General features: G+C 42.1%; 1 protein-coding gene and 1 long non-coding RNA gene across 3 annotated transcripts in view; both read right to left on the reverse strand.

Moving 5' to 3' along the window:
- The window catches only part of LOC106572907 (CDK5 and ABL1 enzyme substrate 2), a 139,084-nt gene extending 117,273 nt beyond the window's left edge, over positions 1-21,811 (reverse strand). For both annotated transcript variants that reach the window (XM_045696504.2, XM_045696503.2), the window contains exons 1-2: positions 21,245-21,811; positions 367-462 (exon numbers count right to left, since the gene is read on the reverse strand). In XM_045696504.2, coding sequence (XP_045552460.2) covers positions 367-462; positions 21,245-21,777 — 629 coding nt within the window. In that variant the 5' untranslated portion in view covers positions 21,778-21,811. The remainder of the gene's footprint in view (positions 1-366; positions 463-21,244) is intronic.
- LOC106572908 (uncharacterized) lies at positions 8,218-11,882 on the reverse strand. Its single transcript, XR_014380732.1, has 5 exons — positions 10,148-11,882; positions 9,209-9,398; positions 9,004-9,099; positions 8,807-8,913; positions 8,218-8,639 (listed from the first exon to the last, which is right to left on the reverse strand). It is a non-coding gene; the product is annotated as an uncharacterized LOC106572908 (long non-coding RNA).
- Positions 21,812-22,123: the final 312 nt, after the last annotated feature.

Genomic DNA, 22,123 nt, shown 5'->3' on the forward strand with positions numbered 1-22,123 from the left:
GTTCTGAGAGAACGAGGAAGGTCTTCAGTCAGTGTTCTGAGAGAACGAGGAAGGTCTTCAGTCAGTGTTCTGAGAGAACGAGGAAGGTCTTCAGTCAGTGTTCTGAGAGAACGAGGAAGGGCTTCAGTCAGTGTTCTGAGAGAACGAGGAAGGGCTTCAGTCAGTGTTCTGAGAGAACGAGGAAGGGCTTCAGTCAGTGTTCTGAGAGAACGAGGAAGGTCTTCAGTCAGTGTTCTGAGAGAACGAGGAAGGGCTTCAGTCAGTGTTCTGAGAGAACGAGGAAGGGCTTCAGTCAGTGTTCTGAGAGAACGAGGAAGTGTTTGACTGAGAGGCAAGAAGTGTTTCAGTCAGTGTTCTAAGACTTACCTGCTGCCTCGTGTGTCGTATTGTCTCATGTTCTTGATGAAGTGGACCTTCTTCGCGGGGCGATGTCTGGGGGAACCCAACAGGTTACGAGTCCGACTGTGGGGCAGAGAGAGAGAAGAGATAAAGTCATGAAACATGGCAACACAGCAGTCAAGAGCCAAGGATCCCCCACCTCAGAGTGTAATTTAGTTTCCAGTCTCAACAGTAATAGATCATCATAGTCTCGTCAGTTGCCATGGAAGCGTAATACAGTGAGGGAAAAAAGTATTTGATCCCCTGCTGACTTTGTACGTTTGCCCACTGACAAAGAAATGATCAGTCTATAATTTTAATAGTAGGTTTATTTGAACACAGAGACAGAATAACAACAAAAAAATCCAGAAAAACGCATGTCAAAAATGTTATAAATTGATTTGCATTTTAATGAGGGAAATAAGTATTTGACCCCTCTTCAAAACATGACTTAGTACTTGGTGGCAAAACCCTTGTTAGCAATCACAGAGGTCAGACGTTTCTTGTAGTTGGCCACCAGGTTTGCACACATCTCAGGAGGGATTTTGTCCCACTCCTCTTTGCAGATCTTCTCCAAGTCATTAAGGTTTCGAGGCTGAGGTTTGGCAACTCAAACCTTCAGCTCCCTCCACAGATTTTCTATGAGATTAAGGTCTGGAGGCTGGCTAGGCCACTCCAGGACCTTAATGTGCTTCTTCTTGAGCCAGTCCTTTGTTGCCTTGGTCGTGTATTTTGGGTCATTGTCATGCTGGAATACCCATCCACGACCCATTTTCAATGCCCTGGCTGAGGGAAGGAGGTTCTCACCCAAGATTTGACGGTACACGGCCCCGTCCATCGTCCCTTTGTGTTTCTTCCATTTGCGAATAATCGCACCAAATGTTGTCACCTTCTCACCAAGCTGCTTGGCGATGGTCTTGTAGCCCATTCCAGCCTTGTGTAGGTCTACAATCTTGTCCCTGACATCCTTGGAGAGCTCTTTGGTCTTGGCCATGGTGGAGAGTTTGGAATCTGATTGATTGATTGCTTCTGTGGACAGGTGTCTTTTTTTACAGGTAACAAGCTGAGATTAGGAGCACTCCCTTTAAGAGTGTGCACCTAATCTCAGCTCGTTACCTGTATAAAAGACACCTGGGAGGCAGAAATCTTTCTGATTGAGAGGGGGTCAAATACTTATTTCCCTCATGCAAATCAATTTAAAACATTTTTGACATGCGTTTTTCTGGATTTTTTTGTTGTTATTCTGTCTCTCACTGTTCAAATAAACCTACCATTAAAATGATAGACAGATCCTTTCTTTGTCAGTGGGCAAACGTACAAAATCAGCAGGGGATCAAATACTTTCCCCCCCCACTTTAGCAAGCAGCATAGGTTGCGCTCTCTCTGTTAATTTATAAATGTATTCAGAATTATTATAAAAACTATTTTTTTGTGTGTTTTAAATCTGTGAGGTGGACTTCAAAAGGTTTTGATTTGAGTAGAATTCTCCCTCCCTCCCTACCTAGGAAACGTATGTTTACATTATCAAAGCAAGTGAAATAGATAACAAAAGAGAAATAAACAATACAAATTAACAGTAAACAGTCCAAAAGTTCCAAAAAGAATAAAAGACATTTCAAATGTCATATTATGTGCAAATAGTTAAAGTACAAAAGGGAAGATAAATAAACGTAAATATGGGTTGTATTTACAATGGTGTTTGTTCTTCACTGGTTGCCCTTTTCGTGAGTCCGCTTTAATCTAACTCCAAAACCCTACTTTTAAAAACTACTATTCTATCGGGCTGTTTTTCAAACTGTATTCCTTTTTAGTAGACAATTCATAGGATAAAATCACCCATGAGGCGAGTTGTCAGCTCAGCTGATTGGGTGGTAGATAGTTACATTCGATCCCCTTACCACACACACACACACACACACACACACACACACCTCTATTCTACTTATATAGGTTGGTTAACAAACACACTGGTCAGCAGAAGAAAAAAGTATTTTCCACAGACAGACAGAAATTGAACATTCCAGCACATTCCGCAGGCATTCTCAGGGAATCTCTCCCAACTTCAAAACATAACATATGATCTCCTGGGAACCCTTATGTTGTGTGGTATGTCTGTTATACATTGAGCTATGCAGACAGTGTCCAATGTGTTGTATGTTATTTTGCAGACATAAGGTTTGGGTTGACATGAGATGGGTATTTACATGGAAAAAGACCCATGAGCACCAACATGTGAAGTTCATAAGAGCACATCAAAATTAGGGTGTCAAATGAAAGTTAAGAGTCTATATATATTTTCTTTTTAAAATGAAGGCATAGATAAATGTTTCATTCATTTTCCATCTTAAAAATTAGGCAGTCAGTGCCTTCAGAAAGTAATCACAACCCCTTGACATTTTCCACATTTAGTTGTGTTAAAGTCTGAATTTACACACCCCATAATTTACACACCCCATAATGTCAAAGTGATTTATAACCACAGAGATTTACCGCAAGTCGCAAAGTAAACAGGAGCTGCCTCCATTATTCCAACACCATTTCAACATCATCAAATCACTTCTGCTTAGTCTAATACAGTGACAACTAAAAGATATTAAAAACGATTTAGTCCAATATGACGTGGCTGTCCATGATACTGATTTCTGCGTGCAAGTAGAACAAACAAAAAAACATGCTGACTCACCCTACTTGTTGAGAAACACCAAATGCTATCTTCCTCTTTCATGATGCCTAAACGGTCTATGACCCTGTCATACAGTACACGCTTAGTTTTTTGCTGTGCTAGGCTACCTGGCTAAAATGCTTGCTCGCTAGCGTAACTTCTTTTCATGTGCAACGATGCGCCAGGCCAGCTAGATAACATTAGCCTAACGTTTCTACATCTAGCTACATACTGAACTTATATCCTCTCAGGCCATGGGGGCACAACAATGTATGAATTAATGGTTGGATCAGAATCACAGTTGTAATCATTTTCCAGTACACAGAGTAAAACCACAAGTCCCTGTCTTCATCCATGGCTAATTTAGGAAAGGGACAAAACATTTTTTTAGCTAGTTTGCCACCGGAGAACAATGATAACGAGATGCAACAATTCAAGTTGTTTTCTGTCAATGATGTTTGGTTTCTGATGTGATGGTTTCTGATGTTTTTGGTAGGCCAGGACCGTTCACAGCTGACCTCACTCAGTTTTGATCAATGCTGATTGGCTATTATTATATACACTTTTTTTTAATCAAGGTTTTTTACCAAATACTGGCTGGCTTCCATTGCATTCAATAGATCAGGCGACAACAATGTCATACTGTTTTTGACCAGACAACATCGGATAGATGGGCTACACCTACTGAGAAACAGCGGGAGCTGTTTCCCTCGCTCTGATGCTTTCTCCCGTAAGATACATTCAGCCTCTTGTTAATTAAAATGACATTTCTGAAACACACGGAGATGAAAGATTTATGTTTTTTTGTTGTATAATATACACTACCGTTCACAAGTTTGGGGTCACTTAGAAATGTCCTTGTTTTTGAAAGAAAATGACATTTTTTGTCCATTAAAAATAACATAAAATTGATCAGAAATACAGTGTAGACATTGTTAATGTTGTAAATGACTATTGTAGCTGGAAACGGCTGATTTTTTTTATGGAATATCTACATAGGCGTATAGAGGCCCATTATCAGCAACCGTCACTCCTGTGTTCCAATGGCACGTTGTGTTAGCTAATCCAAGTTTATCATTTTAAAAGGCTAATTGATCATTAGAAAACCCTTTAGCAATTATGTTAGCACAGCTGAAAACTGTTGTTCTGATTAAATAGGCAATAAAACTGGCCTTCTTTAGACTAGCTGAGTATCTGGAGCATCTGCATTTGTGGGTTCGATGTCAGGCTCAAAATGGCCAGAAATAAAGACGTCTGCTGAAACTTGTCAGTCTATTCTTGTTCTGAGAAATGAAGACTATTCCATGCGATAAATTGCCAAGAAACTGAAGATCTTGTACAACACTCTGTACTACTCCCTTCACAGAACAGCGCAAACTGGCTCTAACCAGAATAGAAAGAGGAGTGGGAGGCCCCGGTGCACAACTGAGCAAGAGGACAAGTACATTAGGGTGTCTAGTTTGAGAAACGGACACCTCACAAGTCCTCAACTGGCAGCTTCATTAAATAGTACCAACAAAACACCAATCTCAACGTCAAAAGCGAAGAGGCAACTCCGGGATGCTGGCCTTCTGTGTTCTTTTGCCCATTTTAATCTTCTCTTTTTATTGGCCAGTCTGAGATGTGTCTTTTTCTTTGCAACTCTGCCTAGAAGGCCAGCATCCCGGAGTCGCCTCTTCACTGTTGACGTTGAGACTGGTGTCCAATCTACACACAATACCCCATAATGACAAAGCAAAAACAGGTTTTTAGATTTTTTTGCAAATTTATAAAATAATTTAAGAAACTGAAATATCACATTTACTCAGCACTTTGTTGAAGCACCTTTGGCAGCGATTACAGTATCTAGTCTTCTTTGTTACGACGTTACAAGCTTGGCACACCTGTATTTGGAGAGTTTCTCCCATTCCTCTCTGCAGATCCTCTCAAGCTCTGTCAGGTTGGATGAGGAGCGTTGCTGCACAGCTATTTTCAGGTCTCTGCAGAGATGTTTGATCGGGTTCAAGTTCCAGGCTCTGGCTGGGACATTCAGAGACTTGTCCCGAAGCCACTCCTGCGTTGTCTTGGATATGTGCCTAGGGTCGTTATCCTGTTGGAAGGTGAACCTTCGCCCCAGTCTGAGGTCCTGAACGCTCTGGAGCAGGTTTTCATCAAGGATCTCTGTACTTTGCTCCATTCATCTTTCCCTCGATCCTGACTAGTCTCCCAGTCCCTGCCACTGAAAAACATCCCCACAGCATGATGCTGCCACCACCATGCTTTACAGTAGGGATGGTGCCAGGTTTCCACCAGAAATTATGCTTGGCATTCAGACTAAAGAGTTAAATATTGGTTTCATCAGACCAGAGAATCTTGTTTCTCATAGTCGGAGTGGCTTCCGTCTGGCCACTCTACCATAAAGACCTGATTGGTGGAGTGCTACAGAGATGGTTGTCCTTCTGGAAGGTTCTTCCATCTCCACAGAGAAATTCTGGAGCTCTGTCAGATTGACCATCGAGTTCTTGGTCACCTCCCTGACCAAGGCCCTTCTCCGCTTTCTTCCATTTAAGAATGATGGAGGCCACTGTGTTCTTGGGGACCTTCAATGCTACAGAAATGTTTTGGTACCCTTCCCGACATCTGTGCTTCGACACAATCCTGTCTCAGAGCTCTACGGACAATTCCTTCGACCTCATGGCTTGGTTTTTGCTCTGACATGCACTGTCAACTGTGGGACCTTAAATAGACAGGTGTGTGCCTTTCCAAATCATGTCCAATCAATTGAATTTACCACAGGTGGACTCCAATCAAGTTGTAGAAACATCTCAATGATGATCAATGGAAACAGGAAGCACTGGAGTTCACTTTCGAGTCTCATAGCAAAGGGTCTGAATACTTATGTAAATAAGATTTTTTTTTTTAATTTTATACATTTGCAAACATTTCTAAAAACCTGTTTTCGCTTTGTTATTATGGGGTATTGTGTGTAGATTGATAACAAAAACAATTAAAATAATTTTAGAATAAGGCTGTAACGTAACAAAATGTTGAAAACGTCAAGAGGTATGAATACTTTTTGAATTCACTGTAGGTATAACCCGGAGAACTGGACATTCTCCCTCTGCTGTGTTCTGTTGCTCTCTATCCCCTCCCCCCTCTATCTATCTATCCCCTCCCTCCCTCTCTGTCCCCCCCCCCCTCCTCCTCCTCTTGGTCGGTCTATCTGTTGTTTGTAATCAGAGGTACTGAGCTGACTGAGGATCAGTGTGCTGATCTTTGTTTAAGGTTTCAGGGGCTGCCAGCCGTCAATCAGCAGCTCTGTGACGTCACCGTCTGGGGCTTTAGCTTAAATACCCTCACAGCAGTGCTGTTAGGACTGTAGCACTAGGCAGCATCCTAGTGGATTGGGACACCACTGACTGACTGACAGACAAATTGAAACCCAACCGGCAACGAAAATTACAATCTGTTTTTGTATTAGCATTGCGCAATGACTTTAAAAATCCCCATCCTAACATTTCCCTCTTACTTGGTGGTCGAAGGATGGCTTACATCAATTTAAATACATTATCCCGTTTAATTTAAACACACTATCCCGTTCAATGTAAACACATTATCCCGTTCAATGTAAATGCATTATCCCACTCAATTTAAACGCAGTATCCCACTCAATTTAAACACATTATCCTGTTTAATTTATATACATTATCCCGTTCAATGTAAATACATTATCCCGTTCAATGTAGATGCATTATCCCACTCAATTTAAACGCAGTATCCCATTTCATTTACATACATTATCCCATTTCAGTTAAATACATTATCCCATTCGATTTAAATACATTATCCCATTCGATTTAAATACATTATCCCATTCAATTGAAATACATTATCCCATTCGATTTAAAGACATTATCCCGTTTAATTTAAATACATTATCCCGTTTAATTTAAATACATTATCCCATTTGATTTAAATACATTATCCCATTTGATTTAAATACATTATCCCATTTGATTTAAATACATTATCCCGTTTAATTTAAATACATTATCCCATTTGATTTAAATACATTATCCCATTTGATTTAAATACATTATCCCATTTAATTTAAATACTTTATCCCATTTAATTTAAATACATTATCCCATTTGGTGAGAAAAGTGCAGACTGATAACTCCAGGTGTCTCAGATGGCACCCTATTCCCAATGGGCCTGTCTCACCTAATAATGTCCCCTGGACAAAAAGTGCCCCCCCCGCATCACAATGGGATTTGATGAACTATTAGCGTCCGTTGCTATACCAACGGTGAGACGACCTAACGATTAGAATTTTGGCGATCATTACAGCCTAAATGACGTTCTTTTCATCATCGCCAGTGTAAGAATACTTTGACGATAAATACACAAAAGAAGAGGACTAACGGTCAAGAGGGAATAAACAATCATTGAGTCAGAGACATGGGAAGAATTTGTCGAGGCATTGACCCTGAAACAGGATACTTGTTATTTGGCCATTGGCCCAATTTTATTGTAAAGGAATTCTAATTGGTCAACCACCGTCTAGGATTGGGTTATAAAACTACATCCTGTCTCTTAGTTCTGTGGAGAGAATCACTGAGGACAGGGGAGAATGAACATTATCTACCTCTCAGCATAATATCCCCGATTTGTCCTCTTTGAATAAACCTATTTTTCCACCCTATGATTTGCTTTGGGGTCTGTGTTATTGAAGAGTAACGTCAACTGCTAACACTATGCAAACGAGGCCCTTTTTGCGTGGCAATTTTCTCTGTTTTAAACAAGTTTATTTTAACTAATAAAATTTAAACATTTCTTCAAACTACTGTTAGGTACCTTGTTAACTTTACAACATCAAATCCATGTCTTAAAACATGACTACGTTTCAGAAATGGCAAAGAAAACAAATCATTTGCTTTGACACAATAGAATTGCAGTAGTCCTCTATTGTGATTCATTTTGTTCTCTCTCACATAGCTGATTAGTACACCTTTGTGGTTGAATATATATATATATATATATATATATATATATATATATATATATATATATATATATCTATTGTAGTTTCTAGGATACAACAATGAATAATGTGGAACAAAGAAATACAAATCAAAAGATCCCTTATAATTTACAATAATGAACACCTTGGGAATGAGCTGTGAAAACCAACCTGGCAATATTTAAGATTTTAATACATAAAACTTTGTTTTTGGTACAGTTGTGTCATTCATTCATTTATTTTTCACAGATTTTTTGTTGTTGTTGTTGTTGTTGTTGTTGTTGTACACTCACATGGCAATCATAGATTAAAATAGTGATTTCTGTTATGTGGCAGTCAGTCTCAGAAGTGGGACTTGAAGAGAGAGAATGCGAAAGTCCAGCCACTGCTACTCCCTTTGTTCTGTGTGTTTGCAGTGCGAGGTAGTTTTTAGTCAATCCGTATATCTCACATATTATGTGCCCAGTATGAAAGAGCAAAAAAAAAAATTCTTAGCAGATAATGACAACATGACAATATCAGTAGCTGTAGGTGGTTGGTAATGGGAGGACATCAGGTGGATCCATGTCTGGGTGTTGGGCAGAACCCCCATAGGTCCTGGAGAACAGGAGAGGAGTTAAAGGGAACAGGGTAGGAGACAGAGACGTAAAACAAGCAAAACACACAGGTAACACACTTTACTGTGAGAAAATTTGATGTATTAGTGCAGTGTTATAAAATGGGAGATATGTACTTTTCAACACTTTTGGAAGGTATAGCCTCACCTCAAGCTGGTCCCCCTCCAACTCAGAGCACAGAGAATCAGACTGATCTAAACTCACTGGCTCTGGTAGATGGGATACTTCCTGGGGGGCTCAGACAGTTGATGGTTCTAAAGTCATTTGAAGAAGTACATTTTTATAAGCTCAGCATAACTACCATTTCTTGCTTTTCTCAAAATGTCAACCAAAGCTTAACATACTTTGTCTCACGGGCTTCACCGTAGTGTAGGGTGTCAGTGCTTTCAGTGGTTGATTGTCCCAACTGGAGAAGATTGCTGTCTTCCACCGAGGTAACCCTTGGAAGACAAGGAGAAAAATATCAGTGTTAGGGGAAACTAAAACTAGCGTCAGGTTATTTTGTGTGCAAATACAAATAGTTATTATCTGAGATGTTTTTATATTCACTTTAACAGATGGTGACCTCAGCTAGGAGTGAAAGAGCAGCGAGGTTTCCCAGGTCTCGTCTTCCTTTAGTCATTCTTCCAAACCAAGTATTTCGCCCGGATGTCGTAACACTTAGTCCCCATTCTTGATTCTTCTCCGGTAGCTCTCTTTCCGTTTCTCTTGCGCTTTGTCCATCCATGTTCAGTCTCACCTTGATTGATAACAGGAATAAATGCAATTATAATTCATATTACAAATACATTTCTTACATATCTCTTGGAGGGCCAGAAAAATACATGAACATGTCCAACCAATATGGCCTTGTAGGTGGCCTCGCCAGGCTCATCCTTGATGTGCATCATACAAAAATAACATCTATTTTTGTTTCTGTTAGGTTCAAATTCTCAGAGTAAAAAAAAATAAAAAAATAAAAAAATAAAACTCTACGGACATTATGAATGATTAACCAATTTTATTCTTCCCAGAGGAAGCTGCATTCAGACAAAACATGTTTCCACCGCCACAAGTATATATACTCCAGTTTAACCACTTCTCCTTCTCTTCAATCCTTACATCTTATGGTTTGACGGAAAGACAAAGTAATAGGATAATAAAACAATCATTTCTCCCTTAAAAGGGGAGGGGGGGGGGAATCTGACCTGACCTCAACCCCCTCATTTGCCTAATCCACAGATGTCCATCCGCTTCCCCTATAACATTACCGTGACTTCCTCCGGTCCACCCAACACATTCCAAAGCCATCTGGCTCCTACAGATAACCGTTAACTTCTGATGTAAAAACCAGTCTCTATCACTCCTCCAATACTATACTGCTGAATATAACAATGTTCCAAGTTTAACCCAGAATCTAACAGTTCCAAGCACCCTTTTAAAAAATATATAAAAAAATGGGTTACAGAAGGGAATTTAGAGTTAAGCACATACTCTTCCTGTACTGACCTTAAATGGGTTTTGCCTCCATCCACTTGGTAAAGTGATCGGTCGCCGTCAGACACCAGCTGTTGCCGTTCTTGGATTTAGTGAATGAGGTCAACCCCTAACATTTAAAAAGTGTTAGAGAGAAGATTACTTTGTTACCCACATCTGTGGCATACAGTATGCAGATTTTCATATTTGTAAGGATACTGAAACACACACACACACATTCTAGAATATTTAACTCTGCTGTGGTCAAATACAGTAACCATTACAAAACAACTTGTCAGGGCAGAATTTGAATTGGGACACTTACCGATCATGTGTTATGGTGACAACTTGTTTGATACCATTCCATTTACTCCGTTCCAGACATTATTATGAGCCGTTCTCCACTGAACTACATGGATAGCTAGCAACATGTAGATGACCAACTAGCCAGATGGAAATTGGTTGTACATAGCTAAATCCGTCCAGTTATCTAATAGAAATGCTTAACGTTGCCCCTCTTGTCGAGATTAGTGGTGCCTTCATTGTACTTCGCCTGGTTGGAAGGTTAAAAGAAAATCTCTGAGGGACGCCATTGAAATGCAAGATACATACAAACAGAAAGCTACAATAACAGTTACACTAGCTAGCTAGCTAGCTAACGTTAGCTAAATAAAAATGTCTGGCAAGCTAGCTGGCTGTCTGGCTGGCTACTCTGGCTGGCTACTCTGGCTGGCTAGCTGACCAGACAGGCTGAGGTAAATAAGTACAGTAGCTAACAACATCAATCTATATACAGCCTACATTATTTCTTCCTATTTAACAAATGTTCTTATATAAAGACAAATATATGGTAATGTTAAAGAGTGTTCTCTTTCCAGTCTTTTTGGTCCTCTGAAGCAGCAGGTAGTCAGCTGGTTGTCATCCTCAAAAACACCGTCCTTGGAGAGCAATTCTGGAGGTTATAATTTTGCGCGGACTGAGCGAGCGCTTACGAGGTGAAATAGATCCAAGCAACCACAGCATAGCAACGGACGCTTCGGTTCATTACGATCAGAATTTTGCAAGTTCTAGCAACATCCCTAGCAACAGAAGCCAGAACTCATCGAATCCAATTGTGACACTTTTTGTCAGGGGGAAACTATTTGGCATGACAGGCCCTGGTCAAAGGTAGTGCACTATATAGAGAATAGGGTGCCATTTGGGACACTAGATGGAGAACAGGGTGCCATTTGGGACACTAGATGGAGAACAGGGTGCCATTTGGGACACGGTCATGAGAATACAACAACATGTAGGAGTGCATTACAAATTACACCTTATTCCGTAGGAGCCCTGGTCAAAACTAGTGCACTATATAGGATACCATTTTGGACACATCCATCATCTAATTCCAGATCAAATCTGTTATATATAGTCTAGATTGTTTTGTTTTTGTTCCAAACGCCAGGTGGTCAGTGGGTCAGACAGACAGGTGGTCAATGGGTCAGACAGACAGGTGGTCAATGGGTCAGACAGACAAGTGGACTATTGGACAGACATGACTGTATTTGGAGAAAAACAGACCATGCATGTTATCTGTTCTGGAATGGCTGTTAGCAGATAGACATGATGTTTCGCAGGCTAGAGGCTCAGACTGTGTGAGTGTGTTTATACAGGAGTTCATTCATTTGGCTCTGGAGACAGACAGCCTGGGAAGAGAGGGGGGGTATAGCAGAGCAGAGGTCAGTCAACACTGGTCAGGATAAACACACTACCCCCCCAACACACAGTCCTGGCCCCACCCCCCCCAACCACACAGCCCTGGCCCCACCCCCCCCAACCACACAGTCCTGGCCCCACCCCCACCACACCACACAGTCCTGGCCCCACCCCCCACCACACAGTCCTGGCCCCACCCCCCACCACACAGTCCTGGCCCCACCCCCCACCACACAGTCCTGGCCCCACCCCCCACCACACAGTCCTGGCCCCACCCCCCACCACCACACAGTCCTGGCCCCACCCCCACCACCACACAGTCCTGGCCCCACCCCCACCACCACACAGTCCTGGCCCCACCCCCACCACCACACAGTCCTGGCCCCACCTCCTGGCCCCACCCCCACCACCACACAGTCCTGGCCCCACCCCCACCACCACACAGTCCTGGCCCCACCCCCACCACCACACAGTCCTGGCCCCACCCCCAACCACACAGTCCTGGCCCCACCCCCAACCACACAGTCCTGGCCCCACCCCCAACCACACAGTCCTGGCCCCACCCCCAACCACACAGTCCTGGCCCCACCCCCAACCACACAGTCCTGGCCCCACCCCCACCACACAGTCCTGGCCCCACCCCCACCACACAGTCCTGGCCCCACCCCAACCACACAGTCCTGGCCCCACCCCCAACCACACAGTCCTGGCCCCACCCCCAACCACACAGTCCTGGCCCCACCCCCACCACACAGTCCTGGCCCCGCCCCCAACCACACAGTCCTGGCCCCGCCCCCAACCACACAGTCCTGGCCCCGCCCCCAACCACACAGTCCTGGCCCCGCCCCCACCACACAGTCCTGGCTGGTCATGCTACTTTTACAGTGTGACATCATCATCCCGTAGGGATTGGTTTGTTTCAGTTCCTCGTTATAAGCCTAGCTAAAACCATTTTCAGATGTGAAAGTTTCACAAGACAGATTAACAACCCCTTCCTCCGTCCCCCACAGAGTGATGATGTCATTCAGATTCCAGCGTAGGGCTTGTTCTCACAGAGCAGCCTCTGCTGTGGTCTGTGTGTGTGTGTGTGTTCATCTCTGTCTCACCTGTCTTCTATGAGCAACAACATATTTCATTTTACCAGGCAGGTCAATTAAGAACAAATGTGTTATTTACAAAAACGGCTTGCTATGGCTACTAGCCCTCTGGCTACCCTTGACGAGTGAACGTTAAGCTACTAGCATCGAGAGTCTCAATAAGCATTAAGCTACTAGCGTCGACAGTCTCAATAAGCATTAAGCTACTAGCGTCGACAGTCTCAATAAGCATTAAGCTACTAGCGTCGACAGTCTCAATAAGCATTAAGCTACTAGCGTCGACAGTCTCAATAAGCATTAAGCTACTAGCGTCGACAGTCTCAATAAGCATTAAGCTACTAGCGTCGACAGTCTCAATAAGCATTAAGCTACTAGCGTCGACAGTCTCAATAAGCATTAAGCTACTAGCGTCGCCAGTCTCAATAAGCATTAAGCTACTAGCGTCGCCAGTCTCAATAAGCATTAAGCTACTAGCGTCGCCAGTCTCAATAAGCATTAAGCTACTAGCGTCGCCAGTCTCAATAAGCATTAAGCTACTAGCGTCGCCAGTCTCAATAAGCATTAAGCTACTAGCGTCGCCAGTCTCAATAAGCATTAAGCTACTAGCGTCGCCAGTCTCAATAAGCATTAAGCTACTAGCGTCGCCAGTCTCAATAAGCATTAAGCTACTAGCGTCGCCAGTCTCAATAAGCATTAAGCTACTAGCGTCGCCAGTCTCAATAAGCGTTAAGCTACTAGCGTCGCCAGTCTCAATAAGCGTTAAGCTACTAGCGTCGCCAGTCTCAATAAGCATTAAGCTACTAGCGTCGCCAGTCTCAATAAGCATTAAGCTACTAGCGTCGCCAGTCTCAATAAGCATTAAGCTACTAGCGTCGCCAGTCTCAATAAGCATTAAGCTACTAGCGTCGCCAGTCTCAATAAGCGTTAAGCTACTAGCGTCGCCAGTCTCAATAAGCGTTAAGCTACTAGCGTCGCCAGTCTCAATAAGCATTAAGCTACTAGCGTCGCCAGTCTCAATAAGCATTAAGCTACTAGCGTCGCCAGTCTCAATAAGCATTAAGCTACTAGCGTCGCCAGTCTCAATAAGCATTAAGCTACTAGCGTCGCCAGTCTCAATAAGCATTAAGCTACTAGCGTCGCCAGTCTCAATAAGCATTAAGCTACTAGCGTCGCCAGTCTCAATAAGCATTAAGCTACTAGCGTCGCCAGTCTCAATAAGCATTAAGCTACTAGCGTCGCCAGTCTCAATAAGCATTAAGCTACTAGCGTCGCCAGTCTCAATAAGCATTAAGCTACTAGCGTCGCCAGTCTCAATAAGCATTAAGCTACTAGCGTCGCCAGTCTCAATAAGCATTAAGCTACTAGCGTCGCCAGTCTCAATAAGCATTAAGCTACTAGCGTCGCCAGTCTCAATAAGCATTAAGCTACTAGCGTCGCCAGTCTCAATAAGCATTAAGCTACTAGCGTCGCCAGTCTCAATAAGCATTAAGCTACTAGCGTCGCCAGTCTCAATAAGCATTAAGCTACTAGCGTCGCCAGTCTCAATAAACATGAAGCTACTAGCATCGACAGTCTCAATAAGCATTAAGCTACTAGCATCGACAGTCTCAATAAACATTAAGCTACTAGCATCGACAGTCTCAAACATGAAGCTACTAGCATCGACAGTCTCAATAAACATGAAGCTACTAGCATCGACAGTCTCAATAAGCGTTAAGCTACTAGCATCGACAGTCTCAATAAACATGAAGCTACTAGCATCGACAGTCTCAATAAACATGAAGCTACTAGCATCGACAGTCTCAATAAACATGAAGCTACTAGCATCGACAGTCTCAATAAGCATTAAGCTACTAGCATCGACAGTCTCAATAAACATTAAGCTACTAGCATCGACAGTCTCAATAAACATTAAGCTACTAGCATCGACAGTCTCAATAAGCATTAAGCTACTAGCATCGACAGTCTCAATAAACATGAAGCTACTAGCATCGACAGTCTCAATAAGCGTTAAGCTACTAGCATCGACAGTCTCAATAAGCATTAAGCTACTAGTATCGACAGTGTGTGACAAGCACAAAGGTAATGTATGGAACATGGTTCAGGCCAGAGTAACTTGCTGAATTGAATTAACCCCTAAAGCCTGCTGCGTTTGTTGTCGCTGTTCTAACGTAGTGAGATTGACATCATGTTGTGTGTGTGTGTGTGTGTGTGTGTGTGTGTGTGTGTGTTGACTCTATACATGCAGGTTAACAACCACACTGTGACCCAGTTGGTTGACTAACAACATACAGCAAAAACGTTAAATCGAGTTAGAAATGAACATTAAAAGAAAAATAAATAACTATTTTAGAAAGAAAAAAAAAGCACATAAAAAATCTTTGCAAGGTAAAGAAGAAAATAAAATGTCTGAACTTAAATCAGGAATATGATATTTTACTGAATGAAGAGAGCCAACAACTACAGGTTAAACTCACATAACGAATACTACTTAATGGAAACTAAACCTGGTAAACGTCTAACAGCCCTCACATAACGAATACTACTTAATGGAAACTAAACCTGGTAAACGTCTAACAGCCCTCACATAACGAATACTACTTAATGGAAACTAAACCTGGTAAACGTCTAACAGCCCTCACATAACGAATACTACTTAATGGAAACTAAACCTGGTAAACGTCTAACAGCCCTCACATAACGAATACTACTTAATGGAAACTAAACCTGGTAAACGTCTAACAGCCCTCACATAACGAATACTACTTAATGGAAACTAAACCTGGTAAACGTCTAACAGCCCTCACATAACAAATACACCTCAAACCAGTTATAATTTTAATACATAAACATACAAAACGCATTAGAAACAACCATGCGATTAATGACCATTTTAAAAATCTATGAAAATCTATACAAATTAGAATGACACAACAGTGTGAATGACCCTACAGCCTTCTTAGACTCCACTATCCTGAAGCAGTTATGAGCAGACGAAAAAAATGTTATATCACTAAAAACAGAGATCGCCCCAAAAATAAATATTAGACAGTTAAAACTTTCGCATGGTGAAAAGCACCAGGAATGGACGGCCTTCCCATAGAATTCTATTCAACATTCTGGGACAAAGTAACGCCCCTACTTACACAAATGACAACACAAGTCACTCAATTCAGTACTTCCTAGTTCCATGTATCAAACCATTATTTCAGTTATATTTAAAAAAATATATATATATTAAAAAAGAATAAATAAATTAAAATAGGGAAAATCTGGAGAGTCCTCTGCTGATTACAGACCCATAAGTTGAATCAATTGCAACAATAAAATAATAACAAAGCTCATAAGCAACAGAATGGAAAAAGTCCTTCAAGACTTGATACATATTAATCAAACATAGTTTATTAAAACTAAACACTTAGAAACAAATTCAAGAACATGTTTCAATTTAATATAATATGCTAAAAAAAAAAACAAGATCTAGATGTATCAACAATGACATCATTCTGACCGTCTTGAATGGTGTTTTCTATTAAACACTTAGAAAAGTTTTCCAAATGAGATAATAAATGCGCAATTCAAATATGATATAAAAATGTCCTAAAGCAGACAATATACACAAATAATACGTTATCTGATAAAATTGCTTTAGAAAGAGGCACAAGACAAAGATGTCCTCTTTCTACCTCCTGTTTGCACTGGCAATTTAACCGCTTGCAGAAAGAATTAGACAGGACCCACGTAGATGTAACAGGTACGCAATATAATATGCTTTTGATGTATTTTTGAACCATTTTCAATGTTTACTTGTCAACAAAATACATCAAAACACATATTATATTGCATACAATCTATCCTACCTAAAGGTGATGCAGTGAAACAAGTCACCTGACAAAACCCCTGCATGGAAAGTCTAAAGTTAGCACATTATAAAAGCCCCCACAAACTGTAGACTCCACCAAACATGTCCGCCTCAACCTCTAGATGAGTGTAGGAGTGGGCTGCCATAAACGCTGCGATGCTAGTCACACACTACAAGTAGTAACTTGTGCCTGTTTTTTGTGGCATAGACAGCCAGCATCCCAAACGGCACCCAGTTCCCTTCATAGTGCACTACTTTTAACCAGAGAGCCCTATGTCGAAGTAGTGCACTGTCTAGGGAATAGGGTGCCGTATGGGATGTAGTATAGACTATCCAAATACAGTAGCGCTGTGTGGAGGAAAAGTGCAGTTGAGTGACTGGTAACTTGTCCTGCTTGGGCAGATCCAGTACATGAGTAGTGTAAAACAGGGCCTGTCGTACCACGATCATCCATTGCTCTGTACACTAGCTACACACATAGGCTACAGTAGACGTCTGTGTGAGTGTGTGTGTATGAGAGTGTGTGGACAGAGGAAACTGCAGTTGGCTTGGTTGTTTATTTTGGGCAAGTAATTGACCAATAGTACACCTTTTGGTCAACGAAATGGAAATACAAGGAGCCTATAGTGTATTGCCCAATCACAGCAAGGCTTCTTTGAGTAGTGTTTTCACACTTGGTTCCTTTCAGAGAATGTTTGTGAACTCAGACCCCTCAAAGAAGGCCCCGAAGCGAACCAAACAGACCATCTCCAGAGGTTCCCTTTTTTAGGGCAATGTGAACATAAAGCTCCCCAGGTTCTCTTGTGAGTCCCGCACCATACACTAGACTACTGTTATAACCCCTCACACTAGACTACTGTTATAACCCCTCACGCTAGACTACTGTTATAACCCCTCACACTAGACTACTGTTATAACCCCTCACACTAGACTACTGTTATAACCCCTCACACTAGACTACAGTTATAACCCCTCACACTAGACTACTGTTATAACCCCTCACACTAGACTACTGTTATAACCCCTCACACTAGACTACTGTTATAACCCCTCACACTAGACTACTGTTATAACCCCTCACACTAGACTACTGTTATAACCCCTCACACTAGACTACTGTTATAACCCCTCACACTAGACTACTGTTATAACCCCTCACACTAGACTACTGACATAACCCCTCACACTAGACTACTGACATAACCCCTCACACTAGACTACTGACATAACCCCTCACACTAGACTACTGACATAACCCCTCACACTAGACTACTGTTATAACCCCTCACACTAGACTACTGTTATAACCCCTCACACTAGACTACTGTTATAACCCCTCACACTAGACTACTGACATAACCCCTCACACTAGACTACTGACATAACCCCTCACACTAGACTACTGACATAACCCCTCACACTAGACTACTGACATAACCCCTCACACTAGACTACTGACATAACCCCTCACACTAGACTACTGACATAACCCCTCACACTAGACTACTGACATAACCCCTCACACTAGACTACTGTTATAACCCCTCACACTAGACTACTGTTATAACCCCTCACACTAGACTACTGTTATAACCCCTCACACTAGACTACTGTTATAACACCATACACTACTGTTATAACCCCATACACTAGACTACTGTTATAACCCCTCACATTGGTGCCACAATAGAGAGAAGATGTGAAGAAAACGTGGTGTTTTTGGATATTGATTAGCGATTGTAAAGGATGCAGATAAATTCCAGCGTTGCGTCGTGCCTAAGAACAGCCCTTAGCTGTGGTCTATTGGCCATAAACCACATCCCCTCATGGCTTATTGCTTAATTAAAGGGGAAGTAGCCTATACTTGGTGTACACATCTCTATTACTGTGCAGTTATTATTCTGCTATTTATTCTGTTACCAATAATTTGTACACGTTAATAGTATCTTTTGTTTACAATAATTTTCTCATCTTTTAACTAATTGTAATCTATTAGCTTCCAAAAACTGTAAGTATATCTAGCTGTGTGATAACAACATTCTGATGGAATGGCTTGTCCCGCACATGGTAAAAACCCAGAATGCATTGAGTGAATGTTGGGAAAAGATCTTGGTTCCTTTCTACACATAGCAAAGTGAAATGCAAACAGGACTCGGACCACGAAATAGGTGAAGTGATCAGGCAAACAGAGTTGAGTCCTTATTCATGGGCAGTGTGAATACAAAGAGAACTGAGTTATTTGGTAGTTGAGTCCTTATTCATGGACAGTGTGAATAAAAGGGGACTGAGTTATTTGGTAGTTGAGTCCTTATTCATGGGCAGTGTGAATACAAAGAGAACTGAGTTATTTGGTAGTTGAGTCCTTATTCATGGGCAGTGTGAATACAAAGAGAACTGATTTATTTGGTAGTTGAGTCCTTATTCATGGGCAGTGTGAATACAAAGAGAACTGAGTTATTTGGTAGTTGAGTCCTTATTCATGGGCAGTGTGAATACAAAGAGAACTGATTTATTTGGTAGTTGAGTCCTTATTCATGGGCAGTGTGAATACAAAGAGAACTGAGTTATTTGGTAGTTGTTTTTTACCCTAGAGTTCACTTTAAGAAGAGGACTTGGAGAGAATGCCAGTGTGTAAAGCTCTCATCAAGGCAAAGGGTGGCTACATTGAAGAGTCGGTTCTTTTAAAGAGGACTACTCAGTGCCTTCAAAAAGTATTCAGATCCCTTGACTTGTTCCACATTTTGTTACGTTACAGCCTTATTCTAAAATGGATTAAATAAAAAATTATTTGGAAAGGCACACACCTGTCTATATAAGGTCCCACAGTTGACAGTGCATGTCAGAGCAAAAACCAAGACATGAGGTTGAAGGAATTGTCCGTAGAGCACCGAGACAGGATTGTGTCGAGGCACAGATTTTGGGAAGGGCACCAAAACATTTCTCCAGCATTGAAGGTCCCCAAGAACACAGTGGCCGCCATCATTCTTAAATGGAAGAAGTTTGGAACCTACCAAGACTCTTCCTAGAGCTGGCCACCCGGCCAAACTGAGCAATCGAGGGAGAAGGGCCTTGGTCAGGGAGGTGACCAACAACCCGATGGTCACTCTGACAGAGCTCCAGAGTTCCTCTGTGGAGATGGGAGAACCTTCCAGAAGGACACCCATCTCTGCAGCACTCCACCAATCAGGCCTTTATGGTAGAGTGGCCAGATGGAAGCCACTCCTCAGTAAAAGGCAAATGACAGTCCCGCTTGGAGTTTGCCAAAAGGCACCTAAAGGACTCTCAGACCATGAGAAACAAGATTCTCTGGTCTGATGAAACCAAGATTTAACTCTTTGGCCTGAATTCCAAGCGTCATGTCTGGAGGAAACATGGCACCATCCCTATGGTGAAGCACGGTGGTGGCAGCATCATGCTGTGTGGATGCTTTTCAGTGACAGGGACTGGGAGACTAGTCAGGATCAAAGCAAAGATAAACAGAGCAAAGTACAGAGATCCTTGATGAAAACCTGCTCCAGAGCGCTCAGGACCTCAGACTGGGTCGAAGGTTCACCTCCCAACAGGACAACGACGACCCTAAGCACACAGCCAAGACATCGCAGGAGTAGCTTTGGGACAAGTCTCTGAATGTCCTCGAGTGGTCCAGCCAGAGCCCAGACTTGAACCCGATCGAACATATCTAGAGAGACCTGAAAATAGCTGTGCAGCGACGCTCCCCATCCAACCTGACAGAGCTTGAGAGGATCGGCAGAGAATAATGAGAGAAACTTCCCAAATAAAGGTGTGCCAAGCTTGTAGCGTCATACCCAAGAAGACTCAAGGCTGTAATCGCTGACAAAGGTGCTTCAACAAAGTACTGAGTAAAAGGCCTGAATACTTATGTAAATGTGATCAGTTTATATATATATATATATATATATATATATATATATATATATATATATATATATTTTTCTAAAAACCAGTTTTTGTTTTGTCATTATAGGTTATTGTGTGTAGATTTATGAGGGGGAAAAAACGATTTAATCAATTTTAGAGTAAGGCTGTAAAGTAACACAATGTGGGAAAAGTCAAGGGGAGGGAAAACTAAATGACCTGGTTCATATAATAGCAAAGTATTACAGCAAGTCGGGATGTAACCAGTTGATGTCTGTGTGTGAAACGACACATTCAGTCTAATTTAATTTAGTAAAATGGCCTGTCTAACTAGCTGCTTGTTACATTAATAAAAGTAGCCAGTCGAGAGAATATACAATGTAACCAACTGATGTTTGTTGTGTGGTTAAAAGTAAAAGATTGTATCAACGATACAACGTATAAAAGACTCACACACGTGGATACGGTTGAAATGACACGCCGTGGGAAACAACAGACAGGAAGGACTTTGAGTGAGTGAGGTTACAAACGATCCTAGACACACAGCACTAAAAACCTGTGCTTCCAGGACACGAGTTACAAAGGTACTAAACTCACCTCCGTCCCGATTCCGAAGTCACCGAATTACAACTCTGGACCGACAGTAATGTGGAGGACTTCCGCCGTCCGAGGGGAGTAGGAAGGAGACCCGAGGGAGACAGGAGGTTTCCCTGCGAGGAAAACGATCCTCCTCGCCTCTCCAGAAATACCTCCGTTGTCCCATCATTGAACGAGTCCGAAGGCAGAACGAGGATAGGCGGGACGGTGATAACTCCAAGTCCCGGAACAGCGCTAACGGTACCGACGGCACCGCAGCTCACAGACGTCGGTAGGTTAGTGAAGGTCCCATAGCTAGACACAGTTAACGTCCCGACCACTGTCGAACCGATATCATCCCCTAACAACTCGCTGTCTCGGTTTCCATGGTATGTCTGTTGTACTGGTCGTCCATCTAGTGAAATGTTACTAAGGAAAAACAGAGCCGCTTGTCTCCGCCGCGTATCTCTACTTTTCCTCCGGTGTTGTTTCTGCGGTTTGGTGGTGGTGTTAACGGTAGTGTTGTTAACGGTAGAGCAGGCGGTAGCCGCCATTCTCCAGTGAGGAAGTGTCTCTGTCAAGACGTTCCACCCCGCGCAACAGGACCTGTTCACGCCCCTGTGCTTTCTATTGGCCGAGAGGGAATCATAGAAATAACGTTAAACTAGAGGGAATCATAGAAATAACGTTAAACTAGAGGGACTCATAGAAATAACATTAAAACAGAGGGACTCATAGAAATAACATTAAAACAGATGGACTCATAGAAATAACATTAAAACAGAGGGACTCATAGAAATAACATTAAAACAGAGGGACTCATAGAAATAACATTAAAACAGAGGGACTCATAGAAATAACATTAAAACAGAGGGACTCATAGAAATAACATTAAAACAG

This window comes from Salmo salar, chromosome 15, assembly GCF_965601325.2.
Source record: "Salmo salar chromosome 15, fSalSal1, whole genome shotgun sequence".
In the NCBI taxonomy this organism is placed as follows: Eukaryota; Metazoa; Chordata; class Actinopteri; order Salmoniformes; family Salmonidae; genus Salmo; species Salmo salar.